This window comes from Galeopterus variegatus, unplaced genomic scaffold, assembly GCF_000696425.1.
Source record: "Galeopterus variegatus unplaced genomic scaffold, G_variegatus-3.0.2 Scaffold69, whole genome shotgun sequence".
NCBI lineage: Eukaryota > Metazoa > Chordata > Mammalia > Dermoptera > Cynocephalidae > Galeopterus > Galeopterus variegatus.
The window spans coordinates 780,293-799,287 of NW_007726180.1; the positions used below are offsets into that span (position 1 = coordinate 780,293).

Consider the following 18,995-nt stretch of genomic DNA (forward strand, 5'->3'; position numbering starts at 1 on the left):
GTCCCGTTGCCGGTCCCCGGTCCGGTACGGGGGCAACACTGAGGGTTGCGATCCGTTGCCGGACACGGAAAAAGACAAAAGACAAAAAAAAAAAGAAGGTTACAGATGCTTCAGATTAGCACATGTTCCAACACAAAATAAATCAATTGATAGATATAAATAATTCAGATATGGAACATAAAGGAAGTGAGCAAATTTCTTTTATTTGAAAACTTGGTGTCAAATTTCTATAGGAAACTGTTTATGAAGTAATTTGAGAAAAGATATTGACCTGAAGTAATAGTAGTTAATGCAAAAATGCCTAATTCTCTTGACTGCTTATTCTTTAATAAAAAATGTATTGAGGGATTATCCTGTTCTAGGTACAGGTGTACATCCTGATGAAAATAACAATGTAGATAGAATTGCCTCGATGAATTTTCAGGTCTTGGGAAGGAGCAGACTATGAATGAATTAATAGGCAAATAAATATGCACTTGCAAATTGTGATCAGTATTAAGAAGGAAAATAGGGTGCTGGGAGTGAGAAAAATAGGGGGTGCTTACTTTAGATAGGGCAACCAAGGATAAGCTTTCTCTAATGGACATGTTTTACTGTGATCTGAAGTATATGAATACGAACCAGCTAGGCAGAAGATGGAAATATAAAACCCCAAGCAGGGAAAACAGCCTACATGAGGGTTCTAAGTTAAGAATAAGCTTGGTGAGTTCTAGGAACTCAGCATCTTCTAAGTTCTTGGTAGAAATGCCACATTCTCAGGCCCATCTTAGACCTACTGAATCGGAAACACTGGGTGGGAGCCAGCAATCTCTGTGTTAACAAGCCCTCCACGTGATTATGATGCACACTGTTGTTTGGGAATCACAGCCTTAGACTGATGTTTGGAGCCACATAAGGGAGGCAGACAGCAGACAATACTCAGGGGCAATGCTAGTAGCATATGTGGCACTGACCCTGAAATATTTGCAAGTTCAAAAAACTTGTTAAATGTAAAACTTAATCTGTCTAAAATAACTCCTGAATTTGAAGATCAATGTCTTTGCAGTTAATATTTTTAATGGTTTATGGATTATTACTAATTTCTAAGTAAGTGAATAGATTTCATTAACTGCCATTTTGCTTTATATTTTGTCACATATGATTAAAATTTCTCAAAAAGAAAATATTGGCACTTTTTTTGTTTCCTTAGCAGCCTAAAACGTTGCCTGCTTAAATGATTTATTTATATTTATTAAAACCTTTTCATTTTAATTGGGCAGATCTTGCACTTAAGCTCTGTAAAACACTTATGAACTTCCTTTTTATTTGTTTTGTGTCATTAGAAAGCTGTGGAAAACTTGAAATGTTTTTGAGGTTTTTATGTTTTTTGTTTCATTTGCTGTTTGTTTGTTTTTTTGTAAAGGGGAAATAATTAGCAGTCAGAGTTAGGATTACAGAAATGAGTTCCCAAGGAAATTAAAGTAACTAAGCCTTGTTGAACTTGTTCTTTTTTTATTTTATTTTATTCTTATTTTTACTTATTTTTATTTTTTATTTATAATTAGCATATTCATTCTTAAAAATTGTGATATTTCTCTATGCCCTTTGCCTGACCTATCACTTCCCAAACCCACCCCCTCCCTCTCCCCCATCTCTAGTATCCTTGGGTTTGTTCTCTCCTCCTGAAAGTTCAATGTATTGTGTGGTCTTTTCTTTCTTTCTTTCCTTCATTCCTTCCTTCTTCCCTCCTTCCCTTCTTCCCACCCTCCTTCCCTCCCTTCCTTGTTTGCTAGCAGCCAGTTATGAGTGAGAACATACGGTATTTCTGTTTCTTTGTCTGGCTTATTTCACTTAACTTAATTTTCTCCAGACACATCCATATTGCTGCAAATGGCAGAATTTCATTCTTTTTAATGGCTGAGTAGTATTTCATGGTGTATTTATACTACAGTTTCCTTATCCAGTCATCCATCAATGGACATTTAAGTTGGTTCCATGTCTTGGCTATTGTAAACAGAGCTGCGATGAACACGGGAGTGCGGGTATCCCTTCGACATGATGATTTCCAATCCTCTGGGTATATACCCAGAAGTGGCATTGCTGGATCATATGGAGGATCTATCTGTAGTTGTCTGAGAAACCTCCACACTGTTCTCCTCAATGGCTGTGCTAATTTGCAGTCCCACTGACAGTGTAGAAGTGTTCAATTTGTTCTTAAAAGTAAAAAACCTTTCCTTGTGATCCATGCTTTTCTGTTCTCATTTCCAAATTATATATGTGACCGGAAAATGAAAGCCCATAGAAAGGGACACTATTACTATAGTAAAGATATAATTGAGCTTTTATTTTAAGAACATTGGGGTTATAAGCTTCATAGTAAAACCGCATCTGGAAAGATGAAGAATTATGATCAATGCAAAGTGGAAAATGTTAAAAAAGGAATGTATGTTTTTATGTTTGGGTGTGCATTCTTTTTCACTAATGTGAAGAGAAATTAGAGATCATTTTTCATAAAAACTTGTGGGTTCTTGTGGAGAAAACATAGCAGCTAATTGCTACTTTTTTAATGCCACAAATTTGGAACTCTGTCTAGTCTGAGAGAAAGTCATAGTTAAAATATAATTACTGATAATTGCTTGGAAAATAAAAACACCAAATTTCTTCATGCCTACAAACTTCATACTGTTTTCCTAAAATCTTTTTATTTTATTTAATCTTTCCCAGATCATCCTGGTAATGCTACATCAAGGTCATTAGTTCTGAGTTACTTTTCATTATTTATGTCATTCAGTTTGCTCGTCAAAAGTGATCATGCCCAAATATGAAAGTTTACAAGAATTGCCCTGAAAACTGAATGCAAGGAAAACAATGAAAAGAAATCACATAATACTTTGCCTTCAAGCTACCACAATAAAAACTGATGCTGGAAGTGAATGTAATTGCATCTCTATTAAAAAAGAGGATGTTTCCATGGCAGAATTTATTGTCAAGAATGTCTCCAGCAGAGGCAAAAGTGATACTAAAGGTTGTATTCATTTAGTCTGCAAGCCACCTGCTCTGTCTTAGCTCCACACAATACCTCAGAGTTTGGAAGAAACTAGGGATTCGACTTTACAGAAAGGGTGATATATCCCAGTTTTGTTGGAGATTGATGAGACAGCCCCATAGTGTTGGTAATGAGAATTCACATAAGAAGCCTCTTGAGGAAAACACCAAAACACCAGAAGAGTGCCTGACATCTGAAGTCTAAGAATAAAGGAGACTGGGAAACTGGACACAGTTAGTAGTACTTGCTGCTCGTGCCCCAGCCAGATGCCTTCACTTGGGGACTGCACTCATCTCTCAGCTCCTCTGAGTATTGGCTGCTCACCCCTTTCCAGAGAACCTCCTTAAGCCAAAAGGAAACCACCCTGACTGGCAAGTTGCACCAGTCCTTCTCCCATAAGACCACCAGAGATACAGAAAGACAACCCCTTTGTCTCAGTGTGGGACCCACTGTTGAATAATATGTGTTCCAGAGCTCCCCGTGGGACGAGGATGAGGCTGGTCTCTAGCCGAAATCACGTCCTTAGTGAGCCTTCTTGCCGTCTTCCTGCTTCCCTCACTACCCTTCTCTTTAGAGCCCTCAGACTCTGCTTCTCTGAAACCTGGTCTAAAGTAGTAGGTATCTGAGACAAAAGCTGAACCTACATCCTTGGGCACCACACCAGGCAGGGAACCAATCAGAGTCAAAAGCCAAAAATTATACATAACAATGGAAGTCTCCAAGCCGGATGCATTTTGTTGAAAGGTTTGCCTACATCTCTTCTTGTGTTTCTTTTTAGTTGGTCCAACCACATTTGAGTGGCTTATACTCCCCCAGATATTTCAGACATTCCAGTAGGACTCTCATCCTCTGGGCAAAGCAGGGTATGGTCCTTCACTCTCTTGATCCCATCAGGATGATATATCCACCCCCAAATGCAGAAGCTGCAAAACAGAGCTGGGCTGTACCTGCCCCCCAATTCCTGAGTAACTGGATTCTGTGAGGGCTTCTCTGAGTCATATGTAAAAGTCGTAATACAAGTTCTAAAGACCTGTATTTGAGAACATGATTTCTATCTCCTCCACCTCAGCTTCTCATGACTAACCCAGCGTGAAAAATCCTGGCACTTTTCCTAGCACCTCCTCTTTTTAGGCTATTTTTCAAGGGTCCTTAGTTCACAAACATTTGTTCAGTAAGGTTTCAGTGTAGAGAGAAATGCAGCTGTCACTACTTCATTTCTTAAGTAATATTTGTAATGTAAATATCTCTGCATGGTGTATATAGCCCTAGAATGACATTTTATTTATGGACTACACTAATTTCGAATTCCTAGTAAATGAGATGAGACCTCTACAAATTAGCAGTTTAACATTTCAAGAGGAATATTTAATATTCCTAAGAAGGAAAGTTTTTCAGACTCTCAGTTGCTCCGTGTGTATGTATATATGTATGTGTGTGTGTGTGTGTATACACCTCCATTTATAAATTAATTCATAAATGGCAAGTCTGGCAGAGCCCAGAGTCTCCTTTCCCCTGCTTGCTTGTGCAGCTACTCCTGCGGTGACTTTTCTTGGATTATCCTGAACCTCCACAACTGTCCGCTTTACTTTTTCTCCACATCGGAGATTCATCTTGCCTCACTTTCCACCTAATCAAGTTCAGATTCCACAGTCTGTTTTTCAGTCCATTCTAGCTAAAATTGCAACTACAAATCATCTAATAAAACCCCAAACCTGGATTAACTATTTTCTCCATGCTTGCATGGAACACTGTTGGAGAAGGTGAGGAATTTGGGCAGATTGGTTCTGTTGAAAAATTTTGATCCTCAGCCTCAAACGGGCCCTCAACACTGTCTGGTAACCTCACTACATTTCTTAGGTCAGCTGCCTCTCACAGTCTCAATTTAAATATTCCCACTTACCCTTAATTCATGTTTCCATTCAGCAAATATTCATTGCACACCATGCACTGCACACTAGGCCAGGTCCATTGCCTTCTACTTCACAGAGGAAAGAGAGGCCCTCAAAATAGAATTCCCTCAATGTACCCTTTCTAATCTTCCAAACTGACTTTCTATGCCTTGCAGCAGGGATGGTCTCAACTATCCAGTCAAAATTGCTCCCTCAAAAATAATGTTCCCTTGTTGATAGACAATTTCTTGTGTTGCTAAAGTGGTTGACTATAATTCTAAATATATATTTAAACAAATTCTTAACTACATAAAGATAAGCAAATATCTGACAGGCAGCTTAATCTTTAAAAAGAAGTAAAACTTGACATATCAGACTTATATATGACTCTAAATCAGTATGTTTATATCTATAATCAGAAAACATTTAATGAAGTGAAAATTCCACCTGTGTGAAACTAGTTATAATAAAATTAAGTTTGGTTTGCTCTTTCATGGAGAACATATTCCAGATGTTTAAGTGTTTCAAAGAAAACCCACAGTATAATGGCTTCCTTCAATATTTTCTCACTTACTGCTTCCAAACTAGAATAAAACCTAATGAAATCCTGGTATCATTTGCAGCACATCATATTGCTCAGAATTAACTTACTTTTTGACGTTTTATGTATAGTGTTTAATAATTTAAGCATAAATTTATGTGTGCAATACTGAAAGCTCTACTATTTGAAATATAGTCAAATCCGATGTTTCATCCATTTAAATGACACAGTACCTGTATTCAATCTTTACATATGTCTTCTGATTCAGTGCTTAGGGGGCCATACTTCTTGTTATGTACACTCTAGGAACTGACAGCCTACAGCAGTGAGCCATCCTGGGGTGGTATTGAGCTGTCACCAGAACCTAGGTCAAATGCCAAAATGAAGATTGACTTGAGCACCTTCCTGCCTCCTTTGTCTTTTTATCTTTTCTACCATCAATTATCTCCTTTCCTCCGTCATCTGTTGCTTATAACAGAATACCTGAAATGGGGTAATTTATAAAGAAATGAAATTTGTTTCTTACAGTTTAGAGGCTGGGAAGTCCAGGGTCCAAGTAACACAGCTGGTGAGGGCCTTCTTCTTGGTGGGGACTCTCTACATCAATACAGGGTGTCACATGGCGAGAAAATGGCATGAGCAAGAGCCAGCTAACCTTCTCACTTGCATTCCTTGTAAAGCCATCAAACCACAGGCTGTGCTCCATGAATGGATCAATCCATTCATGAGGGCACAGTCCTCACAATCTAATCACCTTTTAAAGGCCCCCACCTTTCACGTACCATAATCAGATTTCCCACCCTCTTAGTACTGTCACAATGAGGGTCAAGCTTCGATGAGTTTTGGGGGGTGACATTCAATCCACAGAAGTGCCCTCATTATGATTCTAGCTGTTCGGTCTGCTCAGGCCCATCAAGATAACTCCCCAAAGTGAACCTTTTCCCCAAATTATCTCTTTATCAACTGACCTCTCCCAAATCAAAGCTTCCATTACTAAATAACTTAACAGAAATTTAGGCATTAAGATTAAACTGAACATTTGGTTTTTCTTCTTAATTAATAGTACTAGTAGCAGTAGCAGTGGTAGTAAAATAATAGTGATAGTAAAAAATGGTAATAGATGCTCTCTATTCTAATTCATTTAGGACAGTTAATTGAAAAAGTCAGTTAAATGAAGTCAGTTAAAACATATGGCTTAAACATTTTATTTTAACTTAAAAGTTACCAATATTTTAATATTGTATGAAAGTTTTTTTTTTGAATGTAGATTAACTGATTTGAGCTCTGTATAAATCACACTAATAGTACATACTTTTTGATTTCCAGTTACAATTTCTTTAATGTACAGAGGGCTCAGCAAGAAACATTAGAAGCATTCTGAATGCAGAATCCTTCTAAATTTTTAGGTTTGTTTTCCTAATATTTTACAGTTGTCTCATCCATACGTATTTCAACAATTTATTATTTATTCTCTTTTTAAAACAACTTTCAGAATATTTGACCTGGTTTTCATAGAAATAATAACTTTTTTCTCTTTAGACCGATGTTTCTTTGATTTAAGAAATCTAATTAAATTATGTAATTGCAATACAAATGAGCAAAAACAGGTTTGAGAACATACACACAGCTCACAGTTGTAACATGCACACAACTGACAACTCAACTAATGAGAGCAGAAGGGTCACGCATGCCTTAAACATTAAACTGACAGATACCTTAAACATTTTTGTTTGGAGGCTGTTAGAGGTTCCATTCAGTGTATTTCACAGAGGGAATGAAGACTGTGGCTAATCTGGTGAGTCTTAAGTGGAAATCAGTTCAGAGAATTTTGATCATCATTACTAGACAGGAGCAAAAAAAAAAAAAAAAGAAGAAGATACAAGATCCCATGCAGTGTAAAGCTGAGAAAGGGAGAAAAGTAAATTAATAAATGAAAATGTACATTATGTAACCTAAAGGAAACTAAAATTTAGATCGGACTTAACTGGAATGGATACTCAGCTTAATGGCTGAGAGCCTCACTGGTGAAAGGAGATGATTAGCACAAGGGCTCACCTGCAGTATTGATGGATTCTGCCTGCTCCTCTGCCATCTCTGAAGTCATTCCTATTTACAATTTCTCTCACATGATATCTATTTGTGGTTACTAGAAATCCATGTTATTATCCACGGGATAATAGTACCCTTTTGTAATTTTCTTTGTCCGGGTTTTCCCACTGACATTCAAGAAATTTATTTTCTAACCTTTCTATTATGCAAAACAAAACGATTATGAATTATGTCCTTTACAGGATATAAATTCGTATATATGGATTTTAACCACCTTTCTCCATAGACATTTAGTCTGATTCTTTTAATCCATGTATTTACTCATAAGGAAATGGAATATTAATATTTATTATCAATCCCTATAAAATTGTATTAGTTTCAGACTGATTCCAATGACATTTCATTAATATGAAGTTGAATAAAGATGAATGAATCACATATGATTTTGTTGCATGTGTGGTCAGAAGGGGCTTTTTTGTTTTCATTTCTTATTAATATACAATTCAGATACCATAAAATAAAATTCACCCTTTTAAAGTTTATAATTCAGTGGCATTTAGTATATTCACAAGGTTGTGATGCCTGCTACTGTCTAATATCAGAACATTTTCATCACCCAGAAAAAAAACTCCATGATTTTTAATATAATGTTTTTAATGATCACTTTTTAAAACTATAAGTACAACACCATATTTTAGTGGTGAGATGTACAGGTTGATTTGAAAGAATAATGCCATTCTTATTTTGAACGTATACTCATACACTGGGTCCTTCCATTTGGAGTGGGAGGGAATGAGAGGGTTACAGATGAGGTCGGTGTAAGCAATTGTTTGATCAACATACTGAACCAGACAGAAATAACACCTGCCCACATCCAGCAAGTCAAAATAGCACGTACAGTCAAGTTAAGTGATGCTGTCCTTGTGCACAAACATTACATTACACAAACTGTTCCCCTAAGTGAGGGAATTTGTCCCGTAGAATTTGCTCATTGGAACATTTGGACATCATGCATCATGTTAAAGATCCATAAATGCCATCTCGATAGGGCGAATATGATGAATGGTAATATCCTCCCCATATCTGCATAGGGTTCTTCTGCTCAACAGATTGTCATGATGCATTGCATCACAGACTCCTGCTCTAGTGCTTCAGAGACAGCTGAGAAGCCCCAAGGGAGCTTTCTGAAGTCATTGCTACAAGGACTAAAATACCAGAAGACTGGGAAGTCATTCTTAAGATTTGACAAAATACTTTACTCCCTAAATGAAACTATTTATTATGTGCTTAGTGCAAAGAATGAATGCAATATTTTATGATTGAGTGTATCTTTTTATTGTAAAAAGTAAGGATCCATTTCTGGTTGTGAGATGAGTAGAATTTAGAATCTAGCAGCAGTATATTTTTTCCTGTAACTTTGCCTACCCACAGTCTCTTTGGAGAGGTATATAATATAGCAGTTAAGAATATGCACTCTGGGTTACCGGAGACCAGGAGCGGAGGGGAGCCGAGGAAGAGAAGTGGTGAACTAATGGGAACAAAACTACTCTATCTACCCTAAGTGAATCATTGTGCAGTATACACATGGATTGAAACAACACACTGTATCTCATAAATATGTACACGTAAAATTTTTTTTTAATTAAAAAAAAAAAAGAATATGTACTGTGGAAGCAGGCAAACCTGTGTATGTATCTCAGCTTCCTCATTTTCTACCATGGCAAGGTTTAACCTCTGCGAGTTCGTTTTCTTATGTATAAAATAAGCATTCAAAAACCACCAGCTTCATGGGATTGTTGTGTAGGTATAAAATCAGTTCATGTGTGGGTAAGGATCGTCATAGCATTAGGCACTTAAGGAATTGCTCGATAAATATTAGTTATCATTATTCACCCATTAACACATATCCACTGTAATATCACCATAATGGTGTCTTAGTGTTTTCGGGCTGCTATAACAAAAATACTGTAAACTGGGTGGCTTATAAACAGCATAAATGTATTTCTCACAGTTCTAGAGGTTGAGGAGTCCAAAATCAAGGCACCAGCAGATTCAGTGTCTGGTGGGGGCCCATTCCTCATGGATGGTGCCTTCTTGCTGCATCCTCACATTGTGGAAGAGGCTAGCTAGCTCTCCTTTATAAGGGTAATAATCCCAACAACCACCTCCCCAAAGGCCCCACCTCCTAATACCATTGCCTTGGGGGTTAGGATTTCCTTTTATTTATTTATTTTTTTTTAGGGCTTCAACATATGAATTTGGGGGGGACACAAACATTGAGACCATAGCATACAGCAAACATTACTGACACTGTACCCCAAGTAGAATAAGATATCCTGTAGTTCCCATATGTCTATGCTTCTTTGCTTTAAATGTTCTCATCTTCCAATTTGCTTCCGACCTGTTTCACACAGGCACTTCGAGGAGAAATTGCACCTCTTAAGGAGAATGTAAGCCACGTCAATGACCTTGCACGCCAGCTCACCACGTTGGGCATTCAGCTCTCACCATATAACCTCAACACTCTAGAAGACCTGAACACCAGATGGAAGCTTCTGCAGGTAGGCACATTATGAACATTGTTGCTCCTTGTTACAATAAAAATAATATGCATACAGATAAAGCTTGTTTGTAAGAAACAAAAAAAGTAATTTCTTCACTTAATGTTTATGATAATGTTTTGTGGGAATAGAACATTTTATATTATTTAATAAGTCTCTGTATAAATGTTTTCAAACTTTTAATTTTGGAAATGTCCAAAATTCAGACTTTAGTAAACCTTGCAATAAACAAGGAAGATAATGCTGAATCACTATGGAAGAACTGAATTGCTGGTTGGCAATTCCTTTGTTCTATTATTGCTTGGAGTCTTAAAATATCTTTCCTTTTGGAATCCTAATTTAAACAAAGGTCAAGAGTAAGAAATGTTCTAAAATCATTTAAAGAAATAACATCCTATCACAAACCAACACATGGAAGCTTTTCATGGGTTTGCATAATAAATACAGGGAATATAAGAAGTGTGCTCAAGGTCACACTTACTAGCTGTGGGACCTTAGGCAAGTTACTTAACCTTTCTGTGCCTCAGTCTTTCATCTGAAAAAAAAAATTGGGATAATAAAAATCTTTACAATATCAGTTTATTATTAAGATGAATAAGTCAAAATAAATGTAAAGTTCTTAGAACAGAACCTGCTACATAGTAAACACTCTATAAATTCTAGCTCTTGCAGTTAGTACAGCTAAGATTATTATTATTGTACACAAGTTTTGGAATCTGACTTACCAGCTGAGTGACCTTGAGGTCACTTAACCTTCTAGTTACCAGTTTCCTCATCTCTAACATGGTCACTGAAATATTGAACGAGCTAATTCATTTAGAGTTCTTAGTTAAGTGCCTGGCTCATAGTAAGAACTCAGAATGGATGTATTGGTCAAGGAGATGTGCCTATATGTTCCCTATGTGAAGGACACTGTGTTATACTCCAAAACCCTAAAACTGGCTTAACCATGAAATTAGAAAATAATTTTCTCTTTTTTTCCAATTTCATAGGTTGCAGATAGTATGCTCCTGAAGACATAGAGGGAACTGGGTTTAAAAATATTTGTTTTCAATGTTTTAATAAGAAAAAAATGATAAACCAGATTACTTTTCTATTGACAGTCCATTTAGGGATGTGATTGAAAGTCCTGTCAAAGAATTGCTAGATCTTTAATAAAAATGAGTTTCAAATTCAAGACCTCTTGAGAGCTAATATAATTTAATTTTTGCTGTGATGGATAGTCTTGAAATATTTGTATGATAGATTACTACGAGTGGCATTGACTAAAGCAAGGCAATATGGTTAAGCAATTACATGCCTTTATATGTCTGTTTGCTCCGTAGTAGTTGCGTACTTAAAATTTTATCGGTTTCATCCTTATTGTGTTTTTCATTTTAAGCATAAAGAAAGTAATAAATGTCCAAAGAAAACCAATGGCCACATTTGTTCCATTCAAGCACTCTTGAGTTATATTTTAAAATTTCTTTCAGAGAGCTGAATGCCACATTTGCCTTCAGAATGTGGTACAAGATTTGTGACAGTGGCACATAAATCTACAGATGAGATCAAAAGCTTATGACTAGCAGGAAAAGTTTTCAAAAACCAATGCTAAGTGATCTATTCTAGTTTCACTATTTAAATGCAAAGTATGAGACAGTAATAGCTTAATTTTTATTCATTCTTTAAAATCAATAAGAACTTTGTTATAAGTACAGGGAAATATATGTGAGGAGATACAGTGATATAGTAAAAAGAGTATTGGAGTGAATATTAGGGGACCTAACTTCCCACTTAAGCTCAGCCAGTGTTTGACCATGTTATCCTGAGGAAGCCAGTTAATCTCAGTTTCAATTCTCCTCATTTTAAAAATGAGACAATCCGTTTTGTCTAAGGTCACATGCAGTTCAATCCTATGATGCTGTATCTGGATATCTGGGGGGAGAAACATGTATGACAGATTTAGTTTAGAAGCAATGAAGTTGCTTCTTCTGTTTATACTACAGATGTGGCTTCTTGGAATTATATTTCACCTTCCATAACTCTAACTTTTAAACTCCTAATCCCCAATCCCACATATACACAGTCTTTCATATTAAACAGTTAAATCAGTTTGTGGTATATGTTCTCATTGTAACAAATTTCGCATGTTTCTATTTTTGAATATGACCTTAAGAATATTCTTTAAAAGTGTTTTTAGCAGAAAGCTGATAAATCCAAGGTTTTGGTTTACACATAACCAAGTTAAGTTGATTTCATTTTTTCTTTGACCATAATTCTAACTGCTCTGCTGTATTATAAATGTGAGTCTTTGTTCAGAAAGGGTACAAAGCAAGAAATGAGGTTCACATCAAATGACTTTGTTCCCATTACCGGAAGACCGACTCATATGTCTTGTTGAGAACATTTTACATTTAGAAGAATGTATGTGAAACTAAAGCATTATCCAGCTTTTATGGAAGGAAGCTTGAGCCTACCACTATTATGACATCATATTTCTATAAAACAAAGAATTTAGTCACTTACAATGCTATGTCAGTTGCTAAAATTATGATTAAAAAACTAGTTCAAATTCATCTTTGCCTCTGCTAAGACAAAGAAATATCGAGAAATAGAGAGTTTGAGTAGTGGGAATGCAGATATAAACCTGAGAAAAGAAAAGAGAGTCTTAAATTTGGGCAAAATAGTGTAAAAGAAGAAATAGAGTTACATACTATCAAGCTACATCTACTTGATATCGGAATTTTCTGGATTTAGTTACATGATCCATTAATTTTGATTTTAAAAGAGAGCCGTGCTGGTTTTTTAGCTGTATGTAATATCAATCAAAATCATGGAAACAGGTAAGCTATATACATGGGCACTTTCAAAAAGTTTGTGGAAAAATAGAATTAAAATATAATACAAATCCTTATGATGTCAGAGGTAGGGCCCAGGGGGCCCAATATTTGGCCTCCACTCACCCAGTCATTTTACCAGGTTCCTGACTCCACCACAGGAAAGAATTCAAGGGCAGAGTCACAGTAGAAAGTGAGAACAGGTTTAATATAATAGAGAAGAAATACGGGTTCCACATAGAGAGTGCAGCACAGCTCCAGAGACCGAGCAGGGCCCACCAAGCTTAACACAAAAGTAAGTTCAGTACAGACATCAAGTCTAACACAAAAGCAAGAGAAACGGAAAGTTCAGTACAGAATGCAGACTGGCTCAAGAGAATGAGCAGCTGCTTGCTGAAAGTAAGTTCAGTACAAAGTAAAATACACACCTCAGCCAGCAAAGTGCAGGTCGCCTCCAGGAAAGTGAGCAACAGCCCCACGTTTGGCTGGGTTTTGGCTTTTGTAGTTTCTCTGTCTAATAAATATTCAGTTAAGTGGGTGGTTCCCAGTTATATGCACCAGGCATATTCAAGAATATTGTGTGCTCCCTACTGACCATGCCCAGCCACTCGATTTGCATGACAGCCCCCTGTGATCTCATCTTCCCCTTGTTGGTGCTGAAAATAGGTCTAAGTGGCAACAGTAACTTTCCTCCAGGGGAGAGCCCACAAGAGGGGGCCTGAGACCTTGGGGAATGGCTGGAAACCCAGAGGCCTGTCCTGAAACCCAAGCCCAGGGAAACTGAGCACCTCCTATATCACTTCTATGAACTTTTCAAAGTACCCTCATATGTGTTATTATCAACAGTGGAGTAAGGCCCAGTCACAGGTGACCTCTACATAGAATAGAGTGTATAGAGAGTTCCAAATTCTTTTGAATTCACAGATAGAAGTATGAGACATTAGTTTGCCTGTTTGAAACTTTCTATGGGAATAAAACCCTATTTTCTCCCTTGTAATGAACACATCGGTATGGATGTTACTATTTGACCATTTGACAGTGTGTCTGAGGTGTAGGAAACCACCATTCCTTGTAGTTACAAAGAGTTCTCATGTACATTCTCTCATTTAACCCTCACAACATTATGGTTTGTGTTATGATTATGATTGCATATTATCATTATTCCCTTTTACATAACCTATAAGTCTCAGTCCAAATCCGAATTAGATCTTCTGAACTGCACCTCTCATTCCCTTTTTCTTTCCTTTTCTTAAAGCCCTATTAAGTTTGAATTTAACAAAGTCATACTTTAAAGCTACTCTGGGCAGCAGAGGTGGGAAATATTTCATTTACTTCACTCTTTTTTCATACTTCCCCTCTTTTTTCAAATGATTCTCAGGTATATTAACTTTGAGAGCTTCCTTTAACAAACCAATGGATTAATGAGCTCAACTCAGTGTACCCCTTAAAATCACACTTGTAGTTTCAAATATAAAATTTTAGAGCATTGTATTCCTCATTGCCTTTAAACTCAGCAATTTACTAAAACCAACCAAAAGTGATTTTAAGGAATTAGCTCTGAAAGCAGAACAAATGTTAATATTTGATAAGTAGAAATGAATATCAAAGGCAAATGGGAAGAATGTTAAAATGATGATAAATCTTTCTAATTGCGAAGCAATGCACACATGCTTAGTGGTGTGGTCATGTTCTTTATTCACCAAGCACAAGTAGTATCTAAGGTAATGTTCTACCATTTCTCTGCACTCACAAGTAAACCCACGAATAGTGGCAGAAGCTACAAATAGAATTTAACATAAACAGTACGTGCTTTATTGACCATAAGAATCTATGGAATATAAACACTTGGGAAAAAACTGAATAATATGAAGGAATTTCCAGGTACAAAATTCTGTAAATATTTTAAAGAATAGTATCATGAATTATTTATGTTTTTAAAAGGTTTCTTAAGATTCTTCCAAAGTCATGCAGACATCATTATATTCCATCCGCACACTTCCGTGATGACGTTCTGTCACAGTGATCTAGACCCTCATCTTCTGCACAATCCATTCCTTCTTTCGTTCTTTTTGTTCTGATTTTTTTTAAAAAATTTTTATTGAAACATAATTGGTTATACATATTTGGGGGTACGGAGTTGACAATCAGCAATTGTGTACAATATGTGAATGATCAAATCAGAATAATTTGCATATTCGTCATTACAAAACGTAATCATTCCTGTATCCATTAACCAATTTCTCGCTAACCCCCTCCTCCCTCCCCCTTTCCCACCTCTAAGAACAGAACTGTGGTTACTAGGGATGGGAAAGGGGGAGGGAAGGGGGGTTAGCGAGAAGCAACCACACTTCTGTTCTTTTCTTCTAAAAGTTCAAGGTGTTATTGTGATTGTTCTCTCTCTCTCTCTCTCTCTCTCTCTCTCTCTCTCTCTGTGTGTGTGTCTGGATTCTTTCACTTAACATAATTTTCTCCAAGCTCATCCATATTGCTGTGAATGGCCGAATTTCATTCTTTCCTATGGCTCAGTAGTATTCCGTGGTGTATATACCACATTTTCCTTATCCAGTCGTCCGTCGATGGACATTTAGGTTGGTTCCATAGCCTGGTTATTGTGAACAGAGCTGTGATAAACAGCTGGGAATTCAGGTATTCCTATGACATGATGATTTCCATTCCTTTGGATATATACCCAGTAGTGGAATTGCTGGACTGTATGGTAGTTCTAATCGTGGTTGTTTGAGAAACCTCCATACTGTTTTCTATAATGGCTGTAGTAATTTACAGTCCCACCAACAGTGTAGAAGGGTTTCCCTTTCTCTGCATCCTCACCAGCATTTGTTATTCTCAGTCATTTTGATAATAGCCAGCCTAACTGGGGTGAAATGATATCTCATTGTGGTTTTGATTTGAATTTCCCTGATAATTAGTGATGTTGAGCATGTTTTCATGTACCTGTTGGCCATTTGTATGTCTTCTTTTAAGAAATGTCTGTTCAGCTCCTTTGCCCATTTTTAAATCACATTATTTGGTTTTTTACTGTTAAAGCATTTGAGTTCCTTGTATATTCTGGGTATTAATCCTTTGTCAGATGCATAGCTTACAAATATTTTCTCCCACTCTGTAGGTTGTCTTTTCACTCTATTCATTGTTTCTTTTGCTATGCAGTAGTTTTTTAGTTTGATGTAATTCCACCTGTTTATTTTTCCTTTTGTTGGCTGAGCTTTTGGGGTCTTATTCATAAAGTCTTTGCCCAGTCCTACATCCTGAAGTGTTTTCCCTGTTTTTGCAGTTTCGTAGTTTTGTAGTTTCAGGTCTTACATTAAGTCTTTAATCCATTTTTAGTTGATTTTGGTATATAATGAGAGGTATGGGTCTAGTTTCAATCTTCTCTATGTGCATATCCAGTTTTCCCAGCACCATTTATTGAAGAGGCTGTCCTTTCACCAATATAACCAACTGAGCTTAACTGGCCAGCCCCTTCTTTCATTTTTTCCTTCTTTTTTCATTCTTTCCTTCTTTTTTCATTCAGTCAGCACTGATTGAACATCTATTGTGTACCAAGCATATATTGTAGTTGTTCTATTTGGCTGAAGGTTACGCTGACCATAACTCCCTTTACAGCTTATGCCATCTTAAGAAAAGCTTCTGTAAGACATCTTGAAGAGTTTAGACTCTGACTGGGGAAATTAAGCACAATGCCCTGCAGAATGCTCTGTATTAGAGGAGTGTTCTAATGATACAGAAACATGGAGACCCAAGCACTTAACTTTTCTTTGACACAAAAAGAGGAGGGTAAAGGGAAACTTGGAGGATGAAGGAAAACTTTTAGTAGATTCCCAGTAACATAATTTGCTGCTATATGGATTTATATTTACTGTATGTCAAATCACATGGTCTAGAACTATGCTGTTCAATATCATAGGAACATGAGGCTACTGAGCCCTTTAATGTAGCCAGTCCAAATTGAGATGTTATAAGTGTAAAATACACATCAGATTTCAAAGACTTAGTACAAAAAAGAATGTAAAATATCTCATTAATATTTTTATATTATTACATGTTAAAATGATAGTATTTTATGTATCTGGTTAAGTAAAATATGTAATTATAATTAATTTCACTCATTTCTTTTTAATGATTATTCAAACTTGGGTATTTTATTTTTTGAAAATGAATAAAATGAGCTTGTCACTTCAACTAAAACAACTGACAGTGTTCTTTCTTTTTACTTTTTTCATATGCCTACTAAAACATTTTAAATTACACATGTAGCTCTCATTATATTTCTTTTGGATAGCACTGATCTCAAATATAGTTCTCAGAATCTAGCATGGATAAGAATCACCTTCAGAGCTTGTTGAAACACCCCCAAATATTCAGTACGTATTGGATGAGGCCTGCATTTCTGTATTTCTATCAGCTCCCAGGAGATGCTGTTTATTTGTGATCACAAATTGGTCAGCAAACTATGGATCATAGAATTTTACAGAGAGGTGTTAAAATATACTTTTGCGTCAAGCAGTGTCTGTAGCTTGGATACAAAATCTGTAGCCCATACAGATTTTTATCAGCTGGTTACTTTTCTCATTTAACAGATAGTAAGTAGTACTTCTACCATGTGGTGGTTCTCCAATTTTTGGAATGTCAATAAGGGATCCACAAGGTTAAAAACATTAGAAACTACTCCCCCGCAAATATTGCAGTAAAATGTAGGAAAAACTATTCTAACACATTCTAAACTACAGATTGCTCTTACAAAAAGATTTCAACTATGCCATCTAGTCTGATGTGCCCATTCGCAGGAGTTTTTAAATAGCTGAAGGTAAAGGAAATGAAAAGAATAAAGAGGAAAGAAATGTGTTAGTTTTTAAAAAGTTTAGGTCACAGAAGGATTTGTTGATATTATGAGTAGAATGACCCGTGAAAAAAGGACAATTAAGTTCTAAGAAAACATCTTTTCAGTAAGGAGAGAACAGTCATTTATGCTTAACCTCAATTCTTTTAAAAAAAAAAAAGGAAGTGAACAAGGCCCGTTAAAGAATTGAAGGCCGGTGTGAATCTAAATGCCAAGGATCCTGACAGCGCCTAGAGCATACTAAGGTCAAAGTGCAATGTCAAGCTTAAGAACATGTGGTTTCCAATGTTTTTACAGCTACTTGTACTTTACCCAAGAGGAATGATACCAAAATTGCCCAGGTAACCTTGAAAGTAATGTAGCCCAGATGTTCCAGAGTCTGTCCTCACCCCAAAAGAAGAACGTCCTAGTTTTCAAGGGCATTCTCTATTTAAAAAACAAAATGCATCAGGATGTGTGAGACTATACGGAGAAAAATGAATGATGTAGGGAGTGTGAGGAGAAAACTACACGAATATGAAGTATAAAATGGGAATGAACCCGTCAGTTGCCAAAGAAGTATTTGTGAGTTTAAGAGAATGAAAGGCATGTTATTTTTTTCAGGCATTTTATAAAGTGAACCCAAATCATTATGAAGTATCACTTAGGTTACTTGATTGCTTAGTCTTTATGTACTACTTAATTTCTAATTTGTTTTAATCAGGAACTGTTTTTGCTAGTTCTGCAGCTACTATTATAGTAATCCATGTGTTTTATTATTGTTTTTTTAAAAATGGAATGCATATTAAATGTGTTTAAACAGCAGATTTATTTATTTACACATGCATTTATTTCAGTTTCCTGGCAGTTCTAATTCCTTTCTAGAAATAGGTATATAGTGCTGGGTATTTAAAATTGCCATAGGGCTGGCTGGTTAGCTCACTTGGTTAGAACATGGTGCTGATTAACTCCTAGGTCACAGGTTTGGATCCCCATACTGGCCAGATGCCAAAAAAACAAAAAAATAATTGCCATAATGCTCATGTTTTCTTGTCCTTCTCGCTTATTCTACAAATGACATTTGCCCTTGCCTCCAATTTCTCACTGCCTGATTCTCTATTCTTTATTATTATTATTATTGTTGTTGTTGTTGTTGTTATTAAACTTCTCTGATTCTCTATTCTTTTAAGTGTCCTTCTCTCTCCAGTCCGACCTCTCTTCTTCCCCGGAGTTCGACCCTGCCCCACCCTTTCTTCTGCATTTGTTTGCCCTGATTGTTT

The 18,995-nt window shown here is 36.4% G+C and overlaps 1 protein-coding gene across 3 annotated transcripts in view; it reads left to right on the top strand.

Moving 5' to 3' along the window:
• The window catches only part of DMD (dystrophin), a 734,955-nt gene that overhangs the window by 410,322 nt on the left and 305,638 nt on the right, over positions 1-18,995 (top strand). For all 3 annotated transcript variants that reach the window (XM_008577619.1, XM_008577628.1, XM_008577636.1), the window contains one exon: positions 9,919-10,065. In XM_008577619.1, coding sequence (XP_008575841.1) covers positions 9,919-10,065 — 147 coding nt within the window. The remainder of the gene's footprint in view (positions 1-9,918; positions 10,066-18,995) is intronic.